The sequence below is a fragment of the Ailuropoda melanoleuca genome, chromosome 5 (assembly GCF_002007445.2).
Source record: "Ailuropoda melanoleuca isolate Jingjing chromosome 5, ASM200744v2, whole genome shotgun sequence".
NCBI classification, from domain to species: domain Eukaryota; kingdom Metazoa; phylum Chordata; class Mammalia; order Carnivora; family Ursidae; genus Ailuropoda; species Ailuropoda melanoleuca.
The window spans coordinates 64,596,089-64,620,730 of NC_048222.1; the positions used below are offsets into that span (position 1 = coordinate 64,596,089).

Consider the following 24,642-nt stretch of genomic DNA (forward strand, 5'->3'; position numbering starts at 1 on the left):
ATCGTGCTGATCTCAAGTTCAACACCCACAGAGTGTTGAGTGATTCTCTAAGAAGAAAACTAGTAAAGTTTCAGCTACTGAGTCTGTCATTTTTCTGTTAAATGTGAGAGATACGTTGCACATAAACTTCCCAGTGTTGTTTTTTAAAAATACATACCGCTATTTGCTAAATTACCCTTGACCCATAAAGAAGGGCCAAAAGCAAACTATTGGTGGTTCTGTCACCGTATTTCTACTGATGTCCTTTCAGCCAACTTCATCCTCAGGCTGCATTTAAATAAGTATTTTCAAAGTTCTTTTGCATTTAAGAGAAACTGCAAAAGATTTCTTTAGAAATCTTAAGATGTTTGTATACTTTGAGAGAACACAGTTTATCGAAGTTGGCCTCTTTCCACGACTCTCTGTACACCACGTCTGCTTCTGTTTTACACAGAAACTATCTTATTTAAACAGAAGTGCAGTTACTTTCATTTTTGTAACAGGTAGTGAGGGATAGAAAATAACATTCCAGCTCAGGTCAAGTGGCATCTGAGATAGATGGAATAGGAAAAATAATGTGAAGGGTAAAAGAAATGTAGGGAGTGGATAAAAATGAATGGCTGGGAAAAAGAAAGAAAGTGAGAAACAAGACAGAGTGCTGGGAAGGGAAGAAACCAGTCCAGCTCAACTTCCTCAGGAAGGCTGGACCAGGGAAGTGCCTGGAAAAACCCACACAGAAGGGATCTTATTTCTCGTTTAACCGAGAAACTGAGAGAACCTAGGTCTGGCTTGCACAGGGCAGAGGCAGGGCTAAGCTGGAAAGCACTGAAGGGAAGGACCTGGACAAAAACTTTAGGCCCTAGGTGAGCCTTTCAGTAAGGATTCTCTCAAAGCAGTCAGACTTGGCCCTGCAATGAAATATGCACCTGGAATTTACACGTGTTGAAAATCCTATGGCTTGTGCGAGGAACTCACTGCATTCTACCACCTGGCTGAATGAGACATTGCTAACGAAGAACGGTTAAGAAGAACAAGGGGCAGAACTGTGATTCTCCTCAAGCTGTTTTTAAATAGGAGGCCTTGTCTTTAGATAGGAGCCAGAAGCTAAGGTGGACAGAGAGGGTCTTCCATTTGGAATACCTGGGGCATTTCTCCCTGTAGCAATCCCCGTTAACTTCCTAGATACACCAGGCACTCCCCAAAAGCAGTCTGAAAATCTACTACAAGCCCAAGTGAATTTAGGAGAATGTGCAAGTTAAGGGAATGAAAATGATAAGCAAGAAATCAGAACCTATGAGGCTGAGAAAGGGTTGGAAGAACAAAAGAATACACTCCAATCCTGTTCCTCACTTTTCAGCTTAAACACATCACTTAGATCTGAGCACACTCAAGCACAGTTACAAGTTCAGGAGTAGGGGCGCCTGGGTGGCTCAGTCAGTTAAGCATCTGCCTCAGGCTCAGGTCATGATCGGTCCTGAGATCGAGCCCTACATTGGGCTCCTTGCCCAGCAGGGAAGCCTGCTTTTCCCTCTACCTGCCATTCCCCCTGCTTGTGAGCTCTCTAATAAATAAAATATTTAAAAAACTTTTTTTTTTTTTAAAGTTCAGGAGTAAAGTGCAATTAACTAGAATCTCAATGATACTCACTTCTTCAGAAAATCTTGAAAGTCAGCTGGTAAGTCACGAGGGATGGTCACAGGGTACTCTCCACATTCTTGTCCTTGGCTGAGGAAGAGCAGCAGAAGGCCAAGACACCAAACATCCCCTTTCTTGCCCGTTTTGTAAGGTAGGGCACTGTCGCTAAAACTCACTCGGCTTTGTTCAAACACGTCCTCCTTGCAAATGTCTGCCAGGCGCTTAGAAATGCTGTAGTCCGTAATCTTGATATTGCCCTCTGCATCCACCAAGACATTCGATGCCCGCAGAACCTTGTGCACCACGTCATTGCTGTGCAAATACTCGAGGCCTGACAAGAGCTGAGCTGCGTACCTGCGGAGCTGATGCACGGGGACGGGGCCTGAGTGGCTCAGGTGTGCAGCGAGGGAGACCCCATTAATGTGCTCCAATAAAATGTCCACTACGATGGAGTCATCTTGCTCTTTGAGATTCATTGCAAAGTAGCGTACGACATTTGGATGGCTCAATTTTACCAGTGAGCTGAATTCCGTTTCTGCCCCCTGAATCTGATAAGGAAAAACATCACTAAGATAATATTGCATCGATCAGCATTAACTGGTATTTCATTTCAATAGTAAAATATTTAATAGAAAAAAATAAAATATTTAATAGAAAATGTACTTTCAAAGGAGAAGGAATATGGAGGAACTATATCCTCCCCTAAATTACAAGGCCAACCTAATGGTTCATAAAGATGAAAGCAATTTAATTAATTTTCCACTTCTGTGATCTCAAAATCTAGTGTACAAATACTATAAAATTGATGAAAAGCTTTTTTTTTTTTTAAGATTTTATGGACACATGACCTCAGCTGAAGACAGATGCTTAACCAACTGAGCCACCCATGCGTCCCCAAATTAATCACTTTTCTCTATTTTTTTAGGTAGGCTCCATGCCCAGCGTGGAGCCCAATATGGGGCTTGAACTCAAGACCCTGAAATCAATACGTGAGCTTAAGAGTCAGACATTTAACCCACTGAGCCATCCAGGTGCCCAGGTGAACAGCTTTTAAAAGCAATTTCTTTTGCCTAAGAGAAGGAGAAAAAAAAAAAAGGAAAGAGAGAAACAAACATTAATTTGTAAGAAAACCTGTCCTGACTGGGATGCCTGGCTGTCTCACTCGGCACAGCGTGTGACTCTTGATTTTGGGATTGTGGGTTCGAGCTCCACGCTGGGTACAGAAATTATTTAAAAATAATAAAAAAGTAAAAACAAAAAAACAAAACAAAACAAAAACCCTTTCCTGATTATAAAGCATCAACGTCAACCTTTTTAATAAGTATTAACGCAAAAGAAAAAAACTCCACAAATTACCTATATGGTCACTACCCAAAGGCAACCATTAAGATTTCAGTGTATTTACTTCCAGTTTTTCTATAATAAATACACATTTCTAAACACAATGCTTTCCTACTGTTTGGAACCTCTTTATGATGTTAACTGTGTGATATGCAATGTTAGATGTTCTCCTTAAACTCAGAATTATAAATTAACATAAAAATGATCAGTCCCCTAAAATTCAGTTTTGATGCAAAGATTTCAAAAAATTGCAGAAAGCACGAGAATGAAGTACTCTTTAGCCCCAGCTGGGGACAGCTATTAATGCCAAAAGATAGGCAGAGAAAGGAGGTACAGACAACAAAGTCTGACTGTGTTTTGTGAGTGTTGTGAAAGGGGCAGCAAGGGGCTGAGAAAACTCTGGAAAGGGGGCAGGTCCCTCAGCATCCCCTCTGGTTAAACAGATCTCATACCATTCTGGACCATCTTTGCTAGCCAATCAAATGCACAGCTCTTTTGTTCTGTCATCTCTCCAAGTTCGAGGTGGGGTCTCTGCTCAGGGGCCACCTCGGATGCCCACCTGCTTTTTGCACTTATCAATCTTCTCCTTCTCTTGACTGGTAAGGAACGGACCCATTTTTTTCTGCCACCGAAGGACCCACTCATGCAACAAGACAAAGTTTCCAGTGGCCGTTTCCAAAGCATTGTAAACTAATTTTCCAAGCTGCTCATCATTGCCTGCACATTGAAAGAAAACATGATGAAATCTCACTGGTCTATTTTCTGCAGGGGTAAAGAAAGAGGGGCTGTATCTTCATACATTCATTCAATAGTGGATACCGTATGCTAACTATAAAAAATAATGACTTCGTGTAATACATGCTCATTTGTGACCAAATTTTTAATATTTAACAACATATTCTGAACCCTTAAATATTAACTTTTATAAAAGGACAGTAATCAACCATGAGATTTTAGTCTCAGATCAGCGTTTTCCTCTACTAGCCATTATTCACAATGTTCCTTTCATAACCGGTTCACTCCTGATGACCATGCTTACCCCTCATGGACCTAAATACCAACTAATGTGATGGAAGGAATTTGGAGACAGGAGCACTCCATCAAGTTATTCCATCAACATAGATTAGAATTAAAAACAAGTTTTAATAATTTGGAAATTTGACTACATCAGTGATCTTCTTACTACAAAATCTGAGTATGTTCAGCAAATACAAACTGGCCAATGGTTTTGGGTGAAGAAAGCAGAAATGACCATTTAAACTTGAAGCTAGAAATGCGGAAGACATATTTATTTAGCGATAGGCATATGGGCATATGGTTTCCACTTGTACCTGGGAGAGTGAAATTCCTGTAACACCAATTTTCATGAAAGACATGACAGAAAATGACCCAAAAATTGGAATGGAGAAAAGTATCACCCAAAATGTTACCATTTTATTTCTCTTCCAGATCCCTCTCTTTTATTCTAATTTGCCAAATCATCGCCTATATAACAGGGTTTCTCACCCTTGACACTTTGACAATTTAGTCCAAAATCTTTTGCTGAAAAGGGCTGTCTTGTGCTCTGTAGTGTGTTTAACAGCACCCCCGGTCTCCCCCTAGATGCCAGGACCACCCCTACCGGAGTCTGAACCATCAAAAATATGTCCAGACGTCCACAAACGTCCCCCAGGGGACAAAACTGCCCCCAATGGAGAACCACCATTATACAGTATTTTGTCTTTTTCTCTTAGTATATAAATAATAGTTTTCCATGATGCTACATTGTCTTCATAATGAAAAAATGTTCTAAAGAAATAATGGTATTTTTTCTGTTTAAAAATGAAACATAACCTGTATTTGTAAGACAGAGTGGTCTCAGCAAAAACATGTTGGAGAAATGTGGCTGAACTAGCTCATCTAGACTTTTTAACTGAGCAGCAGTTTTTAACCTCATAGAAATGCTGACAAGTTAAGAAATTTTAATTAAAATGATCTCTTATGCTAGTTACAAATAATTCCTGACATTCTTAGCCTAAGGGGAAAAAACCTTGAGGTGTGAAAATTTGTCAACCAAAGCAAGCAACCTGTGGAATGTGGGGTCTAAGCAGGACACAAGGGGAGACACATGGTTTTTATGTTTATGGGATGGAATGTGATGTTATTTACAGAAAGTCTAAATGTGTGCATTATACTGTACGATGTCTTGCAATATGTCTCCTTAATTGGAACCAGGTGGGTATCTCCTAATTGCTGATGGGGAGGTTTTTTTTGTATTGTCATTTTGTTATCATCACCCTCCTCTTGTCACTTTTTCATGATGGGCATAATAAAAGGGACAAAAGAACACACTGTGATGAGACTAAAGGAAATATGTTACCAGAAGATTTCTGAGACTCTATTATGCGCTAACGATCATGTGGACAGCTGGTCTCTATAAGTGCTTTATCCATCAGCTTTCTCTGCTTCTAACAGGCTTAAGTTGAAAAACAAATGCTAATTAGTCCATCTTTTATAAAAACATTTCATAGAAAATCAGGACATTTTAAAAATGAGACCTGTTGTGAGAAAGCAAAATGAGTAATTTACTTGACGGTTTTATTAAAAAAATGTTCTGACTGCAAATGTATCCCCTAATGAGGGTATTACTAAGGTAAATTGGTCTAATGCGTGCCAGTGGGAGTAGAGAATGAGCGAAGGTAACAGCAGCTGGATTAATTCGCCTTCTTGGTTTCCCCACATTATTGAAAGTAGTGAGTTTTATGTTGCCAGTTCGGGAGTCTGAAATGCCTCTGAGTCAAGGACAGTCTCAGGTCCAAGGTCGTGAGCCTGCTAAATGGCTGCTTTGTCTGAATATGGCACTCTGTGTACACATGGTCCTGTACGTTCAGGCTGCTTTCCGTCAGCCAAGGTTAAGTATCCAGTTCATAGGCTATTCAGATATTCGGGTTCTTCTCCCTCTTATCTGCTGCCTGCTCCCTGGCAACGCCCCTGCTAATTTTTATCTCCTTAAAGGGGATGGGAAAAAGACACCAAAAGAAAGTAAATTCAATTTAGATAATTTGGCTATTAGCTTTAGTAAGAATATTCATGGGACTGAAAATTAATTTGTCAAATTCACTACATGCAAGTGATCCCTACACCAAGTAACAGCTGTATCTGTACGGCTGATAAAAGATGTACACTTAGGGCAAAAAAGGTAGATAATGAAAACTCGATTTTAACATAAACAATTCAAATCACAAATTGCTAAACCAGCTTTACTCCAAATAGCCGTGAGTAGACAAAGTTGCTGAATAAGACATATAGAAAATAAAGTGCTTTTCCTTTCAGGAATGCCAAGCAGGAAAATGCTATTCAGATGGATATCAACTTGAAAAAATTAGACTTGGTCATTATTTTATCAGCAATAGCTGTGCATGACACAAAATTCTACCGATTCCCATTTTGATCAAAAAGCTTGACTAATTATAATAATGACATATTTAATTATAATAATGACATATAATAATGACATATTTTAAATTATCTTTAAGCTAACAGTATTTCCAAGAGCTTAGGTTTTTATTTCCATCTTACAGAAGGGGAAACCTGAGTGCTCTCTCATCCTGGTTACTAGGTAACCGGAACCAAAATGACTTACGACTTAATAGTCCTTCCTGCATCAGACGATGCAGTGTCCGTTCCACCCTATTCCTTCATGATTAACTTTTGTTGTTAGAATAATTTAAATCAATTCAGCTAGTTTACTCACCAATGCATTTCCCTTTGTAAACCATGAGCTGATCAGGACTTCCCATAGAGAAATACAGGACCTCGCAAGAGCCAGGAGAATCTTCGCTACTACATATAGAATACTGACGTTCTCGCCTTAAAAACAAATTTGGACAATTTTTTTTTTTCAATGTAAGATTAACACAGGAATTCTTGCCCCTCCACTTTCTCCCATTTACTAGCCCATTCACCATCTAGCATCTGTCTCTACTAGGAATTGAGCTGAAGTGCTAATGGGACCGTTAGCACCCCACTTCATTGAGGTCTTCTCCACATGAACTCTACAAACCCCTAACTCTGTATCTGTGCTGTCCAACAGGGTAGCCACTAGCCATGTGTGGCTATTTAGATTTAATTAAAATGAAATGAAAAGTTCAGGGATGCCTGGGTGGTTCAGGTGGTTAAGCATCTGCCTTCAGCTCAGGGCATGATTCCAGGGTCCTGGGGTCGAGTCCTGCATCGGGCTCCTTGCTCAGGAGGGAGCCTGCTTGTCCCTCTGCCTGCTGTTCCTCCTGCTTGTGCGCTCTTGCTCGCTCTCTTTCCCTCTCTTGCTGTCTCTCTGGCAAATAAATAAAATCTTTTTTAAAAATAAAAGAAATTAAAAGTTCAGCTCTTCAACAGCAGTACCCAATTTTAGTACTCAATAGCCACAAGTGACTAGTGGCTACCCTATTGGACAGCACCGGTAGGGAATATTTCCATCAGCACGGAAGTTCTACAGCAGTGATCTAGCTCGATCCCACATCTTGGCATTCCCACGCACGTGCACTTCTGGAGAAAGCTGCAAATGGGGGTCTGGAGCACTACAAATTCCTAGTCTCCAGTTGGGCCCCCAACCATCGCATGCTCTCATTCATTGTCTTGCTTGTCTTTGGTAGATACGCTCTGTCATTCTCCTTTATGACTTCTCCACAATACTCAAAGCCCACCCTGTCCTCCCCTCTTCCCCATTTTCTGCTTTTTTCCTAGGGGAGAAGCAATAGCTGGGAAGCTAGATGATAATGCAAAAATAATCAGGGAATTACAAATATAAATACAATATAAATGAATAAATTGGTAGAGGTTGCAGGGAAGAGGCAAAGGAGAGAGCTCCTGACAGTCAGGATTGGGCACCTGTATGAAATGTTTTGATGAGGCACGGGGACAGATCTCTAGAAAGCAGCCCCCTCACTCTAAGCATGATCTTGCCTTCTACTTTCTCTGAGACCATGAAGCAGCAGACAGTGAAGCCCACACTTTCTATCACTCTACCGTCTATGTTTCTTGGCATCTGCACCATTCTTTCTTTTGCCCAGACTCTGATGAACAGCAATCCTGTCCTCAGTTCCATTCCCTACAGTCTCCTCTGACGTCCTGGTCCATCAGCTAGGCCCTGTCTCCTGTATGTTCAGTCGGACCCTCCATCTAGGCCCCAGCCCCTCAGACTACAGCTCTCTCTCACTCCCCTTCCTCAATCCTGTGCTCCCACCCCCTCTTATTTTTCGTTTTCAAACTTCCTTGCTTGCTGTCTCTACTTCTGGGCCTTCTCTTGACTCCTCATGCTACTACAATGTCAATAAAACCACCATCACCCTCCTACCACTCTCAGTCTGGTATTCCCCTTGGTTCTTTAGTCTGGTTGGTGGCACAGGCATCCATTCTGTCTCCAGTCAGAAACATGGGAGCCTCCCTGAGCAACCAGACCTCCTAGTAGCTGATCCCCACGTACCACCCTCTCCTCTCCAATTCCCTGTCCCCTTCACGTCATTACCAACTTTCTCCTGGACACATGCAATACCATTATTAACTAAGCTCTCCACCTCCAGCCCTACATGTCTTCCCCTACCCCAAACCCCTCCCACACTGCTCACAGGACCTACTATGATTTAAGTTTCTCGTATCACGCATGTGTCTATATATTTGAAACACCAGGCAATGACTGTGATATACTGTAGTTCTGTTGAAATTTCTACTTCTAAAGTTCTTTGTGAAACCAAGGGCATACTAAAATTTATGGAGAAAAACATAAAAGCAAAGGTTTAAAATGACATGGAGGCTTATTACCATAAACTATCCAGAAGCATCTCTATATCCACTCCAAAAGATGGTGCTAATAGGCATTTTAGCCTATGTCATCTTTATGTTGTTTATAGCGTGTCAATGCTTGGTTTAACAGTATTTTAAGAGTATTGATCATCGTATCATGACTGTGAATTACAAACACAATGAGAATGTTAAGAGTTTTGGTATGAAAAAATGTATCATTGGGACTGAAATAAAACTTGAGAGAATTTTAAAAGTCAAAGTGTCAAGAAAACAACCAATGAGGTACAAACAGGATAGAATGTTTCATAGCAGTGATCGTTCTGAAGGATAAAAAGTAAGTCTCACAGAGTTTGAGGAGAAGGAATAAAGAGATAAAATCCAATGTCATCGACATTTCCTGTTTTCACCCAAGAAATGTATATATATTGGGTGCTCATAACATCTATTTTGGACTCGTCCAGAATTGAGTTTAGAACAAGCTTTAGGAATCTAATTCATTCGTGAGTAAAACAGCTTCCGACCTCCATCAGAAATAGCCATCCCAGGGGCGTCTGGGTGGCTCAGTCGGTTAAGCGTCTGCCTTCAGCTCAGGTCACGATCCCAGGGTCCTGGGATCGAGCCCCACATCGGGCTCCTTGCTCATTGAGGAGCCTGCTTCTCCCTCTGCCTGCCACTCCCCCTGCTTGTGCACTCTGACAAATAAATAAAATCTTAAAAAAAAAAAAAAAAGGTTCTCTTGCTCTCCTCTCTCTGTCCCTCCCCAACTCTCTTAAAAAAGAAAAGAAAAAAAGATAGAGCCATCACAGTACAAACAAACGGAATTTAGCAGCAGTAACTCCGGTCTCCTTGTCAAGGGTCTATTCCTGATTACAGAATGTTCATAGGCGGTTGTGGTATCATTAGGGACATCACCCATGCTAACAGTTCTTCCAAGTAGCTGTGGCAGTACGCAAAGATAAAGGGCGTTTTAAACGGAACCGCCAAATATTATTACTTTTTAAATTTTATTTATTTATTTTAGAGAGAGAGAATGCAAGCAGCGGAGGAGCAGAGGGAGAGGGAGATAGTTTCCAGCAGACTCCTTGCTGAGTGCAGAGCCCAACACAGGGCTTGATCCTAGGACCCTGAGATCATGACCTGAGGCAAAACCAATAGTCAGACACTTAACCCACCGCGTCACCCCGGTGCCCCAAAAAGGTGATTGTTTTTAAAAACCAAGTAGCAAGAAGAGAAGTGGCAATCTGTCAAAGGCAGACTTGAGAATTGGGCTCCCATCCAAAAGACTGCTCTGCCAACAAGACCAACGGTGTAATGACTCGGATGGGCTAGAAAAGAGAGAATCTCACCTGAGACTTATGGGGGATAGGACGGTCTCACGTTCCTGCCTAATTCAGAAAACTCTAGCTCTTCATACCTTAGTTTGAAACTCACGGCAGCTTTGAGGACAGAAGTTAGTAAGAATCCCCGATATTGTTTAAGTTGAAGTGAACTAGTTTAAGGCCTTCATGGAGCCAAGTAGAGGAACAGTGATCAATGGAGGATCACAAGTCTGGAAAGATGTACAAGGATCCCCTCCTCTCCTACCCACATCCTTTATATACTTCAGTGGTTCCCTAACTTTTGGGGGAAGTAGAAGGAATCCCATGTCTTATACACTTCATAATCTGTTTTCTGTGAGGATGACCAGCCAGCAGTTACCATACCTGGTTTTAGGATCAGGAAAACAAGCTAGGAGATGAGCCAGTGTTGTTTTACGGTGGAGACAGGTGACGTATCCTAGACTCTGGGCTACACCTTAGTAACCTGCAAAGAAGGCAGTCGCGAATCTGTGGGAAATAATTCTCTTCCATGAACTACTTATAGAGACTCTTTCTTTTGTCCTGGCTTCTCCTAACAAGTCCAAAGTACCCGTTTATGAGGTATAATATCCCTGGGAAGAAGGCAGGGATTGGGGAGGACTGTGTCTGTCCTTCACAAAAGGCAATCTGACACTGAACCGTAGACTTGGAAATGCTTAGTTTTATGCTATTTGATTTTTTTTTTTAAGTCAATCCTTCAAGGGGAAAAAAACACAACTTGAAGGACACAGAAAGTGAAGTTCTTCCACAAAAGAAATGACTCATCAGTGAAAAGCTGGGCCAAGAAGCCAGGTCCTTGGGGTGCCAGGTTGGCTCAGTCGGGGGAGTGTGCGACTCTGTCTCGAGATTGTGAGCTCAAGCCCCGTGCTGCGTGTAGAGATTGCTTAAAACTAAAATCTTATTAGAAAAAAAAAAAAAAAGAGGCCAGGCCCCTGACTATCAAGGCTTTAAGTTCTTTCTACTAAAATAGTGAGTGGTTTTCTGTTCTCTTATTTGTTTTAAACAACAGAAACCTTTTGTTACCAGTTTTTTATATAACCCACAGGAAAAAAAAAAGCAGAGTTGCCATAAGGACAGTATCCACCCTCCTTCCAATGGTCTCTCCTTCTTCCCTCCCTTCATCAGCTATTTAGTGAGCACCTACTATGTGCCTGCCAGGCCCTGTTCCAGGCCCAGAGGAAAACACAGAAGAGGCCCTCGCACTTGTGAACTTAGGCTCTCATGAAAGGAGAAAGACACTAAAACAGCTAACGAATAAAGATGTTCAGCTAGTGGTGAGTGCTATGGAGCAAAGTAAAACAGCACTGCAGAACAAGTGCCTAAGCAGGGAAGTGGCGTCTCTGAGGTCACATTTGAGGGGAGAACTGATGGGTAAAAGGGAGCCAGCCACGCTGACTGCCAGCAGGAGAGCATTCCAGGCAGTGATGAGCAGGGGCCCTGAGATGGGAAAGAGCCTGGTGTGCTCGAAGGATGAGAGATCAATGTGACTGCAATGCATTGAGGGTGAGGACGAGGACAGAGCTGGACGAAGCGAGACGTGAAAACCACTCCTCCACTGCTGTTTCCGTGCTATCCACTCTCCGCTTGTAGCCAGGAAGAACTTCCTGCACCGTGAATCCGATGAGATCTTACTCCTATGGAAAACCCCCCAAAGCTTCTCATTACACTTGAACTCCTGACCTGGCAACAAAGCCCTCTGGGACCTACCCCAGCCTGCTCCCCCCCACCCACTACTTCTAGCCACACTGTTCTGCTGTTTGACGAGCTTTGTGCATGACAAGCCCAGGCCAGCCTCCAGTCTTCCGCGCCAGCCGCCCTCCAGCTCTTGCGGACTCCTTCTCATCATCCAGCTCTCGTACCCGCTCCCCAACCTAGAACCACTCTCCTTTAGTCACTCGAGATCCAATCGTGTACTTTTTTCTCCAAACTCCCAATCTACAGGAGCCATCCAGCTTTTCCTCAACATGGCCTATTCTAAATCTCTATAGAGCACTAATCACTACCTGACATTTCCAGTTTGCTTGTGGACAATCTCCTCCAACCAGAATATAAGCTCCATGAAGCCTGAGTCCTTCTCGATCTTGTTTATTGAATGCCCAGGATTCAGAACAGTGTCTGGCATTTAGTAGGGGCTCACTACCTATTTGAGTGAATGGACGAACACGGTTCTAGATGGTATTGCTTTTAGTCATAGCCAATTCAAACACTGCCCTGCTGACAAAATTGACGGCAAGGTCATCGCTACCAACTCTACGAAATGTATCCACTAATTGACAGAATAAAATGGAACCCTTTGCTTACCTCCTTTGGCTTTCCAACCCCAAGAGACCAATGAATAGCAAAGAAGAAGAATCAAGAGTTTATCATGAACTGCTTTGGTTTATCAAGGGCTTTCTATTTCTTAACCAAAAAAGCAACTAAACTAAACTTAAAGAAAGATTCGTCCTTCCCTATTCAGTAGCCAACATAGTGGCAGAGTTCTATGCAGGTATGTGCAACAATTTTGGCAAATAATAGATGAAAACTATCTCTTTTCATGTTCCTTCTTGGATGCTCATGGAATATTGTTCTATCTAAGACATACACATGTTATTTCACAAGCATTATAATAAAAAGTTGTTTTACCTATGTCAAGGGGAGAGATCTTCCAATCCTCTCTTGAATAAACTTGCTAATGATCTTTGATTTCAAAAGCAAGTCTAATCTCAGACCCACTAACAGCCACAAAAATGGAAATGCTTAAACTAAAAAAAATTGCTTTTTATATCGCAGACTTTTTCATAGCATTGATTTCTGTTTCTCATACAATAGGAATTTGTCAAATACTTCCTAGTGACTTACTCTGACAACTTCAAACTATGCTGCCTACTGAAGCCCAGTTGCAAAAATACTCTGAACTGGTGTAAGGAGTTGTAACCTTAAAATGGAATGGACACCAGAACAGTACTCAAGAAAACAGTTAGTCCACCTTAACAGCAGGGGGTTAAACAATACCAAAATTACTTCTAAGGCGATTTTTTCAAGTAGATAATTAGCAAAAAAAAAATAATAATAATAATAAAGCAGGTAATTAGGCAAATAACTGAAACAGTTCTTTCTTATAAAAAAACTATAACCTGAAAGTTTAAGTAAGTCTTTTGTTGGTACCTAAAATGTTTCTTTTTACTGAAGAAAAGTGTTAGTTTTAAATGCTGCCTAGATTCTCACAAGAGATAAACACATAAAGAAACTTAAAATAAGTACACTACTTTAACCACCCACCCACTCATAAATGGATTCTGCACTAAAATTCCCTCCTGTCCACAGGGGGTTACAACAAATAGAGAAGCTTTATTCTTTAGTAGGAAAGGATGTGGAGGGAGAGGTAGTATCTTTCATGTGATCTCTGATGACAGGGAACAGCCCCGGAATACACCTGTGACAACAGGGAAGCCCGGCNATCTCTTTTCATGTTCCTTCTTGGATGCTCATGGAATATTGTTCTATCTAAGACATACACATGTTATTTCACAAGCATTATAATAAAAAGTTGTTTTACCTATGTCAAGGGGAGAGATCTTCCAATCCTCTCTTGAATAAACTTGCTAATGATCTTTGATTTCAAAAGCAAGTCTAATCTCAGACCCACTAACAGCCACAAAAATGGAAATGCTTAAACTAAAAAAAATTGCTTTTTATATCGCAGACTTTTTCATAGCATTGATTTCTGTTTCTCATACAATAGGAATTTGTCAAATACTTCCTAGTGACTTACTCTGACAACTTCAAACTATGCTGCCTACTGAAGCCCAGTTGCAAAAATACTCTGAACTGGTGTAAGGAGTTGTAACCTTAAAATGGAATGGACACCAGAACAGTACTCAAGAAAACAGTTAGTCCACCTTAACAGCAGGGGGTTAAACAATACCAAAATTACTTCTAAGGCGATTTTTTCAAGTAGATAATTAGCAAAAAAAAAATAATAATAATAATAAAGCAGGTAATTAGGCAAATAACTGAAACAGTTCTTTCTTATAAAAAAACTATAACCTGAAAGTTTAAGTAAGTCTTTTGTTGGTACCTAAAATGTTTCTTTTTACTGAAGAAAAGTGTTAGTTTTAAATGCTGCCTAGATTCTCACAAGAGATAAACACATAAAGAAACTTAAAATAAGTACACTACTTTAACCACCCACCCACTCATAAATGGATTCTGCACTAAAATTCCCTCCTGTCCACAGGGGGTTACAACAAATAGAGAAGCTTTATTCTTTAGTAGGAAAGGATGTGGAGGGAGAGGTAGTATCTTCCATGTGATCTCTGATGACAGGGAACAGCCCCGGAATACACCTGTGACAACAGGGAAGCCCGGCGTCCTCAGCAGTAACAGAGAGGGGCACCCTGGCAGCAAACTGGGGTTTCTGTTCTCATGTAAAGGATCTTCTGTACCTGTGCCCATTTTGAAATATCTGTGGTGGGACCTAGAGAGTTACAGACTGAAAACACATACAGTGTGAAATTCCACTGGATGATGATTCCGATGGAAGAAAATTTTAAAAATCACTTAGTGAATAGTTAGATCATTAAAAGTAAGATGGAACTACATTGGAGGCAAGACTGTGAAGTGTTATGGGCATTATGAAGAGGAATGAGCTATAAAACCAGTTTAATTGAAGATACTTAGGGGCATCTGGGTGGCTNGATCTTTGATTTCAAAAGCAAGTCTAATCTCAGACCCACTAACAGCCACAAAAATGGAAATGCTTAAACTAAAAAAAATTGCTTTTTATATCGCAGACTTTTTCATAGCATTGATTTCTGTTTCTCATACAATAGGAATTTGTCAAATACTTCCTAGTGACTTACTCTGACAACTTCAAACTATGCTGCCTACTGAAGCCCAGTTGCAAAAATACTCTGAACTGGTGTAAGGAGTTGTAACCTTAAAATGGAATGGACACCAGAACAGTACTCAAGAAAACAGTTAGTCCACCTTAACAGCAGGGGGTTAAACAATACCAAAATTACTTCTAAGGCGATTTTTTCAAGTAGATAATTAGCAAAAATAATAATAATAATAATAATNCATACAATAGGAATTTGTCAAATACTTCCTAGTGACTTACTCTGACAACTTCAAACTATGCTGCCTACTGAAGCCCAGTTGCAAAAATACTCTGAACTGGTGTAAGGAGTTGTAACCTTAAAATGGAATGGACACCAGAACAGTACTCAAGAAAACAGTTAGTCCACCTTAACGGCAGGGGGTTAAACAATACCCAAATTACTTCTAAGGCGATTTTTTCAAGTAGATAATTAGCAAAAAAAAAATAATAATAATAATAAAGCAGGTAATTAGGCAAATAACTGAAACAGTTCTTTCTTATAAAAAAACTATAACCTGAAAGTTTAAGTAAGTCTTTTGTTGGTACCTAAAATGTTTCTTTTTACTGAAGAAAAGTGTTAGTTTTAAATGCTGCCTAGATTCTCACAAGAGATAAACACATAAAGAAACTTAAAATAAGTACACTACTTTAACCACCCACCCACTCATAAATGGATTCTGCACTAAAATTCCCTCCTGTCCACAGGGGGTTACAACAAATAGAGAAGCTTTATTCTTTAGTAGGAAAGGATGTGGAGGGAGAGGTAGTATCTTTCATGTGATCTCTGATGACAGGGAACAGCCCCGGAATACACCTGTGACAACAGGGAAGCCCGGCGTCCTCAGCAGTAACAGAGAGGGGCACCCTGGCAGCAAACTGGGGTTTCTGTTCTCATGTAAAGGATCTTCTGTACCTGTGCCCATTTTGAAATATCTGTGGTGGGACCTAGAGAGTTACAGACTGAAAACACATACAGTGTGAAATTCCACTGGATGATGATTCCGATGGAAGAAAATTTTAAAAATCACTTAGTGAATAGTTAGATCATTAAAAGTAAGATGGAACTACATTGGAGGCAAGACTGTGAAGTGTTATGGGCATTATGAAGAGGAATGAGCTATAAAACCAGTTTAATTGAAGATACTTAGGGGCATCTGGGTGGCTCAGTCAGTTAAGCATCTGCCTTTGCCTCAGGTCATGATTCCAGGGTCCTGGGATCGAGTCCCACATCGGGCGCCCTGCTCAGCAGGGAGTCTGCTTCTCTCTCTGACCCTCCCCCTTCTTGTGCCCTCTTTCTCTCTCTTACTGAAATAAATAAACTCTTAAAAAAAAATAGAGATAACTTAGCATGAATTGGAGGCATCGTAATTCTGGATTCAAGTTATATTACAAACTGTCATCAAAACAGTACAGTACTGGCACAAAAACAGACACATAAATCAATGGAACAGAAGAGAAAATCCAGAAATAAACCCACAATTATATGGTCAATTAATCTTTGACAAAGGAAAGAATATCTAAAGGGAAAATGGCAGTGTCTTCAACAAATGGTGTTGGGAAACCTGGACAGCTACATGCAAAAGAATGAAACTAGACCACTTTCTTACACCATACACAAAAATAATTTCAAAATGGATTAAAGACCTAACTGTGATTCCTTTCTAGATATGTCTTCCGAGGAAAGGGAAACAAAAGCAAAAATAAACTTGGGGGATTACTGGGTGGCTCAATCGGTTAAATGCCTGCCTTCAGGCCAGGTCATGATCCCAGGGCCCTGGGATCAAATCCCAAATTGGGCTCCTTGTTCAGCAGGGAGGCTGATTCTTCCTCTGCCCTGCTGCTCCCCCTGCTTGTACTCTCTCTGACAAATAAATAAATAAAATCTAAAAGATAAATAGATAAATTAATTACATTAACTACTGGGACTACCTCAAAAATAAAAAGCTTCTGCACAGCAAAGGAAACAATCAGCAAAACAAAATAAAAGGCAACTTAATGGGAGGAAAGACTTAAAAATGACATATCCAATAAAGGGTTAGTATCCAAAGTATATAAAGAACTTCTACAACTCAATACCCAAAAAAAGATTAATCCAATTAAAAACTGGGGACAAGACAGAAACAGACATTTCTCCAAAGACACACAGATGGCCAACAGACACATGAAAAGATACTCAAAATCACATATCATCAGGGAAATGCAAATCAAAACCACAGGAGGTATCACCTCACACCTGTGAGAATGGTTAAAATCAGCAACACAGAAAACAAGTGTTGCCAAGGATGTGGAGAAAAAGGAACCCTGGTGCACTGTTGNAAATGGATTCTGCACTAAAATTCCCTCCTGTCCACAGGGGGTTACAACAAATAGAGAAGCTTTATTCTTTAGTAGGAAAGGATGTGGAGGGAGAGGTAGTATCTTTCATGTGATCTCTGATGACAGGGAACAGCCCCGGAATACACCTGTGACAACAGGGAAGCCCGGCGTCCTCAGCAGTAACAGAGAGGGGCACCCTGGCAGCAAACTGGGGTTTCTGTTCTCATGTAAAGGATCTTCTGTACCTGTGCCCATTTTGAAATATCTGTGGTGGGACCTAGAGAGTTACAGACTGAAAACACATACAGTGTGAAATTCCACTGGATGATGATTCCGATGGAAGAAAATTTTAAAAATCACTTAGTGAATAGTTAGATCATTAAAAGTAAGATGGAACTACATTGGAGGCAAGACTGTGAAGTGTTATGGGCATTATGAAGAGGAATGAGCTATAAAACCAGTTTAATTGAAGATACTTAGGGGCATCTGGGTGGCTCAGTCAGTTAAGCATCTGCCTTTGCCTCAGGTCATGATTCCAGGGTCCTGGGATCGAGTCCCACATCGGGCACCCTGCTCAGCAGGGAGTCTGCTTCTCTCTCTGACCCTCCCCCCTCTTGTGCCCTCTTTCTTTCTCTTACTGAAATAAATAAACTCTTAAAAAAAAATAGAGATAACTTAGCATGAGTTGGAGGCATCGTAATTCTGGATTCAAGTTATATTACAAACTGTCATCAAAACAGTACAGTACTGGCACAAAAACAGACACATAAATCAATGGAACAGAAGAGAAAATCCAGAAATAAACCCACAATTATATGGTCAATTAATCTTTGACAAAGGAAAGAATATCTAAAGGGAAAATGGCAGTGTCTTCAACAAATGGTGTTGGGAAACCTGGACAGCTACATGCAAAAGAATGAAACTAGACCACTTTCTTACACCATACACAAAAATAATTTCAAAATGGATTAAAGACCTAACTGTGATTCCTTTCTAGATATGTCTTCCGAGGAAAGGGAAACAAAAGCAAAAATAAACTTGGGGGATTACTGGGTGGCTCAATCGGTTAAATGCCTGCCTTCAGGCCAGGTCATGATCCCAGGGCCCTGGGATCAAATCCCAAATTGGGCTCCTTGTTCAGCAGGGAGGCTGATTCTTCCTCTGCCCTGCTGCTCCCCCTGCTTGTACTCTCTCTGACAAATAAATAAATAAAATCTAAAAGATAAATAGATAAATTAATTACATTAACTACTGGGACTACCTCAAAAATAAAAAGCTTCTGCACAGCAAAGGAAACAATCAGCAAAACAAAATAAAAGGCAACTTAATGGGAGGAAAGACTTAAAAATGACATATCCAATAAAGGGTTAGTATCCAAAGTATATAAAGAACTTCTACAACTCAATACCCAAAAAAAGATTAATCCAATTAAAAACTGGGGACAAGACAGAAACAGACATTTCTCCAAAGACACACAGATGGCCAACAGACACATGAAAAGATACTCAAAATCACATATCATCAGGGAAATGCAAATCAAAACCACAGGAGGTATCACCTCACACCTGTGAGAATGGTTAAAATCAGCAACACAGAAAACAAGTGTTGCCAAGGATGTGGAGAAAAAGGAACCCTGGTGCACTGTTGGTGGGAATGCAAACTGGTGCAGCCCCTGTGGAAAACAGAATGGAGCTTTCTTAAAAAGTTAAAAACAGAACTACCCTATGATTCAGCAATCACACTACTGGGTATTTGCCCAAAGAATACGAGAACACTAATTTAAAGGGACACATGCACCCCTATGTTTACAGCAGCATTATTTACAACAGCCAAGGTATGGAAGCAGCCCACGTGTCCATCAACTGATGAATGGATAAAGAAAATGTAATATATATACACAGTGGAAAATTAGTCATAAAAAAGAATGAAATCCTGCCCTTTCCAACAACATGGATGGAGCTAGAGAATATAATGTTTAGTGAAATAAGTCAACATAAACCACATGATTTCACTCATATGTGGAATTTAAGAAACAAAACAAATAAGCAAAGGGAAAAAAGTAAGAGACTAATCAAGAAGAGGAATCTTAGCTACAGAGAACAAACTGGTGGTCACCAGAGGGGAGATGGGTGGGGGCTGGGTGAATAGTTGATAAGAATTAAGGAGGGCTCTTGTGATGAGCACCAGGTGTTGTATGGAAGTGCTAAATCACTACACTGTACATCTGAAACTAATATAACAATGTATGTTAACGAACTGGAATTAAAATAAAAACTTAAAAAAAAAAGATACTTGGAATGAGAACAATTGAAAATTTTGTTTTATATTGCTAATACATTAAGATTTATAAGCTTTGAAAAAGTCACTAAATCTATTCCCTGAAAATTCCATCACATGTCACAAGCTGTTTTATCTCTTCTGCAACCTTCATCCTTCCAAATAATCAGAAATCCCACGGACTTACCTCGACCTTCCAGAGGAGTTGGTCCGATGTTTACCATTTCCCACAAAGTCGGGAGAGCCTCCGTGTAGAATGGCAGCTGGTCTGTGTCCTCCTAGGTCTTTCCTAGAGTTTTGATCTTGGTTTGACAAACTAGCAATTTCCAAACGCTCCTAGAAGAAAGAAAAGTAAAACCTATTTTAGATACAAGTCATAAATTGGAGACAATCATGGTTCCTAATCATTAATTCAGTAGAGTGCAAATATTATTTAAGCTGATGATAAACTTGAACTTTTAAAAATTTAATGTCCAGATATGTACTCCTTCAAGAACTGAAGACCAGGTTACAGTACGAAGAGAATGTGAATTTTATTTATTTTATTTTATTTTTTTAAGATTTTATTTATTAATTTGACATAGAGAGACAGCCAGCGAGAGAGGGAACACAAGCAGGGGGAGTGGGAGAGGAAGAAGCAGGCTCCTAAAGGAGGAGCCTGATGTGGGGCTCGATCCCAGAACGCTGAGATCACTCCCTGAGCCAAAGGCAGACGCCTAATGACTGCGCCAACCAGGCACCCCGAGAATGTGAATTTTATAAATGAAAATGCTTAGAATCTTACAAGATCAGTAAAAAGTTGGGGAGAAGAGCAAGAGGGGGTGAACAGAGGGAGGAGGCATTGAAAGAGGGAGCAGATGGCTGGCAGGCAGTTGAGATCCGAGTAGGACAGAGCTGGTGGAAACAGTCACATCCCCTCACATTTGTGCATGGCTCTGTACTTTCAGAGGGCAGGACATTAATCTGTGGGAAAAACTACATGAGAGGGAAGGGAGGCAGCATCATTTTAAGACACATTTAGTGTTACCTGTCAAGTCGCAGAACGGGCAGTGAAAACACCAAAGCTTTAAGCCAGGTGCTGCTTACTCATACATCAGGGCCTCCTCCCAATCCCCTTGGAGCTGCCCCTAAGTTACATGCCATAATTCTACAAAAGAGAACGAGTAAGATTTTTTCTGGATTTCTCCAAACACGTGTAACTGGTGTTTCAACCAAGCTGGACTCAGGAAAAATACAGAAAAAAGGACTTTATCCTTTTCTACCACTGCTTTTTAAACCTGCCCTGTTGGATCCTTCTTTTCCATCACTGAATAAAATCTCCAGCAGATCTGTATAATTTCCATTCACTCTTCAGTTGGACAAACAGCTGTATTTTCCAAGTACACACTAAGAATTCCAGTCTGGGTTAATTATCAAAGCTTCCAACTCTGCTCTCCCTTGACTCATTTGATATATTATTATCATTCCATCAGCCTGTGTCATCTACACATACAACTCTACATTTTGCTTCCTCTTTGGGGAATCTGAAATACACAACGAATGATATTTGGGGGACATTTTTATCGCTTCATTTCCAGCTTTACTACGGAGAGTAACACAGGAGAGGAAAACATCACTGACGGAAAGAAAAACATTTTATGTTTCGCAAAATGTAGACTATTGTGGTGTGGTACAATTCAAAGAGTACCTGCTTAGCCATTTCTTTTCTTTTTCTCTCTTCTTTTATCTCTTCTTTCCTTCTCTGAATCTCATGAAGGATTTCACGTTGCTGAAATAAATCAACACTACATCAAATGCCAACCTCTGAAACCCAGACAACATATAAATTCTACAATCACAAAAAACCTTTTCCAATTTTTTGTTTAAGATTTTATTGACCCATTTATTTGAGGGGGGGGCGGGGGCGGAGGAACAGAGGGAGAGAGGGACAAGCACACTCTGTGCCGAACACGGAGCCCGAAGCAGGGTTCCATCTCACGACCCTGAGATCATGACCTGAGCCGCAATCGAGAGTCAAGACACCCAACCCACTGAGCCACCCAGGTGCCCCCCAAAACATCTTTTGCATTTCCACGATTCAAGCCCTCCCTTCCTAAGAGGCCTGATTACACAGAACCTTACAACAAACTGTAGTGATGTCGGTTTCATCAGTTCTTACGCACTCGTTAGTTGCTCCCATTTAGTAAGGTCTCCAGACTGCGTGGGGAGGGGCGCTGACGCCCCACTCTTCATGCTTCCATGTGGAGAGACTTTCACTACAGCAGCACCCCCACCTTGACCTACCCCTCCTCCTTGACATCTGCCTGTCTGTGGCGGACAAGCTCTGGTGTTGCTCTCCGCCACAGTGTGTGGCCACCTTGGTGGAGGTGGGCTGAGCTATCTCCAGTGCTTGGACCTGGGGTGGCACTGCTCCGGCACCATCCCCACGTGCCACAGACCTTCAGCTGTATGCTCTCGTTTTCTCAGTATGAAGAGTGCTATTCTGATTTGCATCCATTTGACTCACATATCTATTGCTCAAGTGGGACTCAAAAATAGTGGGTTTTTGTTGTTTGTTTTTTACGAGTCTCCTAAAATTCCAGGTTGTAGGTATCAAAACCATTAAGAGACTCACCAAAAACTGTATTAGCAATAATACGAAATGAAAAAAATACCCAGAATTTATAGGTAAACAGAATACCAAACAAGACTGCTAGCTAAATATTCACTATCTAATAAAAACAGGCCTTCCTAAAAATGATGAAAATGAGGAACTTTAAACTCTAAAGGATAACTAGGCTACATAATTAACCAGGAGATGAGAAGTCACACATGAATGGCGGCCACAAAGAGACAGGTATTAACATAAGCACACGATGAACAAAATGAAGGGAAGAAAAAAAAAAAAAGAACCAAGAGCAAGAAGCTAAGAAAGGCAGAATAACAAAACCTTGGAAGTAACTGTAAGAAACAGTAACATCTACAGGAAGAAAACTAGAAAGCCTCACCAAGAGATAAGAGTAAGCAGACAAACATTCCTGGACAGGGAGTCTGAATATTGCCAAGCTGTCAACTCTTCCTAAATGAATGTGTGAGTCTAGTGCAGAGAGTTTGATTTGATTCTGAGAGAGCGGTCCTGCAGTTCATCTGTAAGAATAAATGGTGAGAATGGCGGAGGGAGAAAGAAAAACCTAATGGAAGGTGACGGGCAGGGAACTTGGCTTTTCAGATGTTAAAACAGCATAAAAGATATAATGATTCAGAGTGTGTAGGGACTCAAGAAGAAAAGATGAGTTGAACAAAATGGGTAATTCACAAATAGAGCTTCATATAAATATATGAACATATTAACTACATATATATGTATACATTTAAAATACACCTTAAAGGAAGTATTATAAATCAACTAAGAAAAAAATGATTATTTAATGTGTTAGGAAATGTCTGGGAAAAAACAAAACACTTCGGATGCTCATTTTTACAACCCACCCCTAAAAAAGTTCTAGGTAAGTTGATTAAAGACTGACTAGAGAATAAACTAAGTTAAAAATCAAGAAGGAAACTTGGGGGGGGGAAGAAACCTTGGATACGTACATTATCTTTGATTAAAGGATTTAAAATATATAACACAGGAGTGTACATTCTTGTGCAAACACACTGAAGAAAAAATACAAACAGTTGGGGCATATAAAAAAGTTCAATCCCTGACTTTGGCTACTCATTTGGACAGTAGATACCTGTCCCCCAGAGGGAAGAAAACAGCCTGGAAGCTCAGTGAATTCCTGCACAGCTTTACAAGCTCAAAAGACCACAAGAAGTTTGGTTAAACGAACGTCTTTTTCTTCTTTTCTTTAAAGACCTGGACTAGACGGAAGGTTCTAGGAGCAGCACTGGTATTTGTGGGGAGAAAGCCACTCATCATATTTCTCAGTTACTCTTTGGGCCTCCTCTCCCACGGATCTCCACTGCCTAAAGCAAATGCCGAGCAGAACTTGAAGATTAGCATGCAGGCAGAGACAGGGTAAGAACCGGTAGAAGCTCACGGTCTTCTGGGCCCAGCCGCCGGTACTGACAAGGGTCTCACCTCCTGCTCCACCTTCTGCTTGGCCTCCAACAGCCTCCGCTGCTCTTCCTGAGCCCGCCTTTCCAGCATTTCTTCATGGAAAGACTTGGGAGGGGGCTTGTTATGCTCACTGAGAAATGACTGCACGTGGTCGGCCAGTTCAAATATCATCACCTACACATACAGAGGAAAGACAACCACAAACGGTCAAGGCATGGGAAGACAGGGCCCAAAGGGACTACGGGAAAGCATGCAGGCAATCAGAGGCCCACTTACACTGGTGATATTCACTTCCGTAAGACACGTTCTCAATTAGGTATCTGATGCCATCACAGCAGGAAAAAGCTTTTACAGGACTCACCTCATTGTGCTGCTATCAAGACAAATCACTCTCTAGATAAATAAAAAGCTTCCCTTTTCTTTTACAGGCCTATTCAACATTACTGGCATTGTCTGTATAGTAGTAAATCTGATAAAATATTTTTCTGGACAAATATTTTCTGTACAAATAAATTTGATAAAATATTTAACACTGCATAAAAATAAAGTACTTTCCCAACTAGAAAACCTGTCTACAAAATGATAGCAAAAGAATCATTGCCAGCATGAGAACTTTCAACTGTTCATACAGTGTCTTGAGGTAATTCTTTGGGGTACAGAGGCAAATACAGGCCTCACTAGCTCCCCGCTAGTAACAGGCCAGTGGAGGCTGATCAATACTAAGAAATCATTCCATTTTCACTTAGGGAAGCATTCATGGATACTACCAGAAGGAAAAATGCCCCGCTCTCAGACATTGTTTATGTGAACATAGGAGCCAGTTTTTCATACCTGTAGGAGTCATAAATCATATCTGGGCTGGTAAACTCATAAAACAAGGGTTTCTGCTTTGCTAAAGCAGGAAAAAACATCCGGTGGAAAAAAAACAATCTCTTCAACAAATGGTGCTGGGAAAATTGGACAGCTACATGCAAAAGAATGAAACTTGACCACTCTCTCACACCATACATAAAAATAAACTCCAAATGGATGAAAGACCTCAATGTGAGACA

At 40.7% G+C, this 24,642-nt stretch overlaps 1 protein-coding gene across 4 annotated transcripts in view; it reads right to left on the reverse strand.

The window, feature by feature from the left end:
* EIF2AK4 (eukaryotic translation initiation factor 2 alpha kinase 4) overlaps positions 1 to 24,642 on the reverse strand; it is a 104,327-nt gene that overhangs the window by 58,150 nt on the left and 21,535 nt on the right. For 3 of the 4 annotated variants that reach the window (XM_034661175.1, XM_034661177.1, XM_034661178.1), the window contains exons 4-9: positions 23,612 to 23,764; positions 21,236 to 21,316; positions 19,736 to 19,884; positions 6,689 to 6,804; positions 3,515 to 3,672; positions 1,627 to 2,162 (exon numbers count right to left, since the gene is read on the reverse strand). In XM_034661175.1, the coding sequence (XP_034517066.1) occupies positions 1,627 to 2,162; positions 3,515 to 3,672; positions 6,689 to 6,804; positions 19,736 to 19,884; positions 21,236 to 21,316; positions 23,612 to 23,764 (1,193 nt within the window). The remainder of the gene's footprint in view (positions 1 to 1,626; positions 2,163 to 3,514; positions 3,673 to 6,688; positions 6,805 to 19,735; positions 19,885 to 21,235; positions 21,317 to 23,611; positions 23,765 to 24,642) is intronic. The other variant, XM_034661176.1, reaches the window with a different exon arrangement.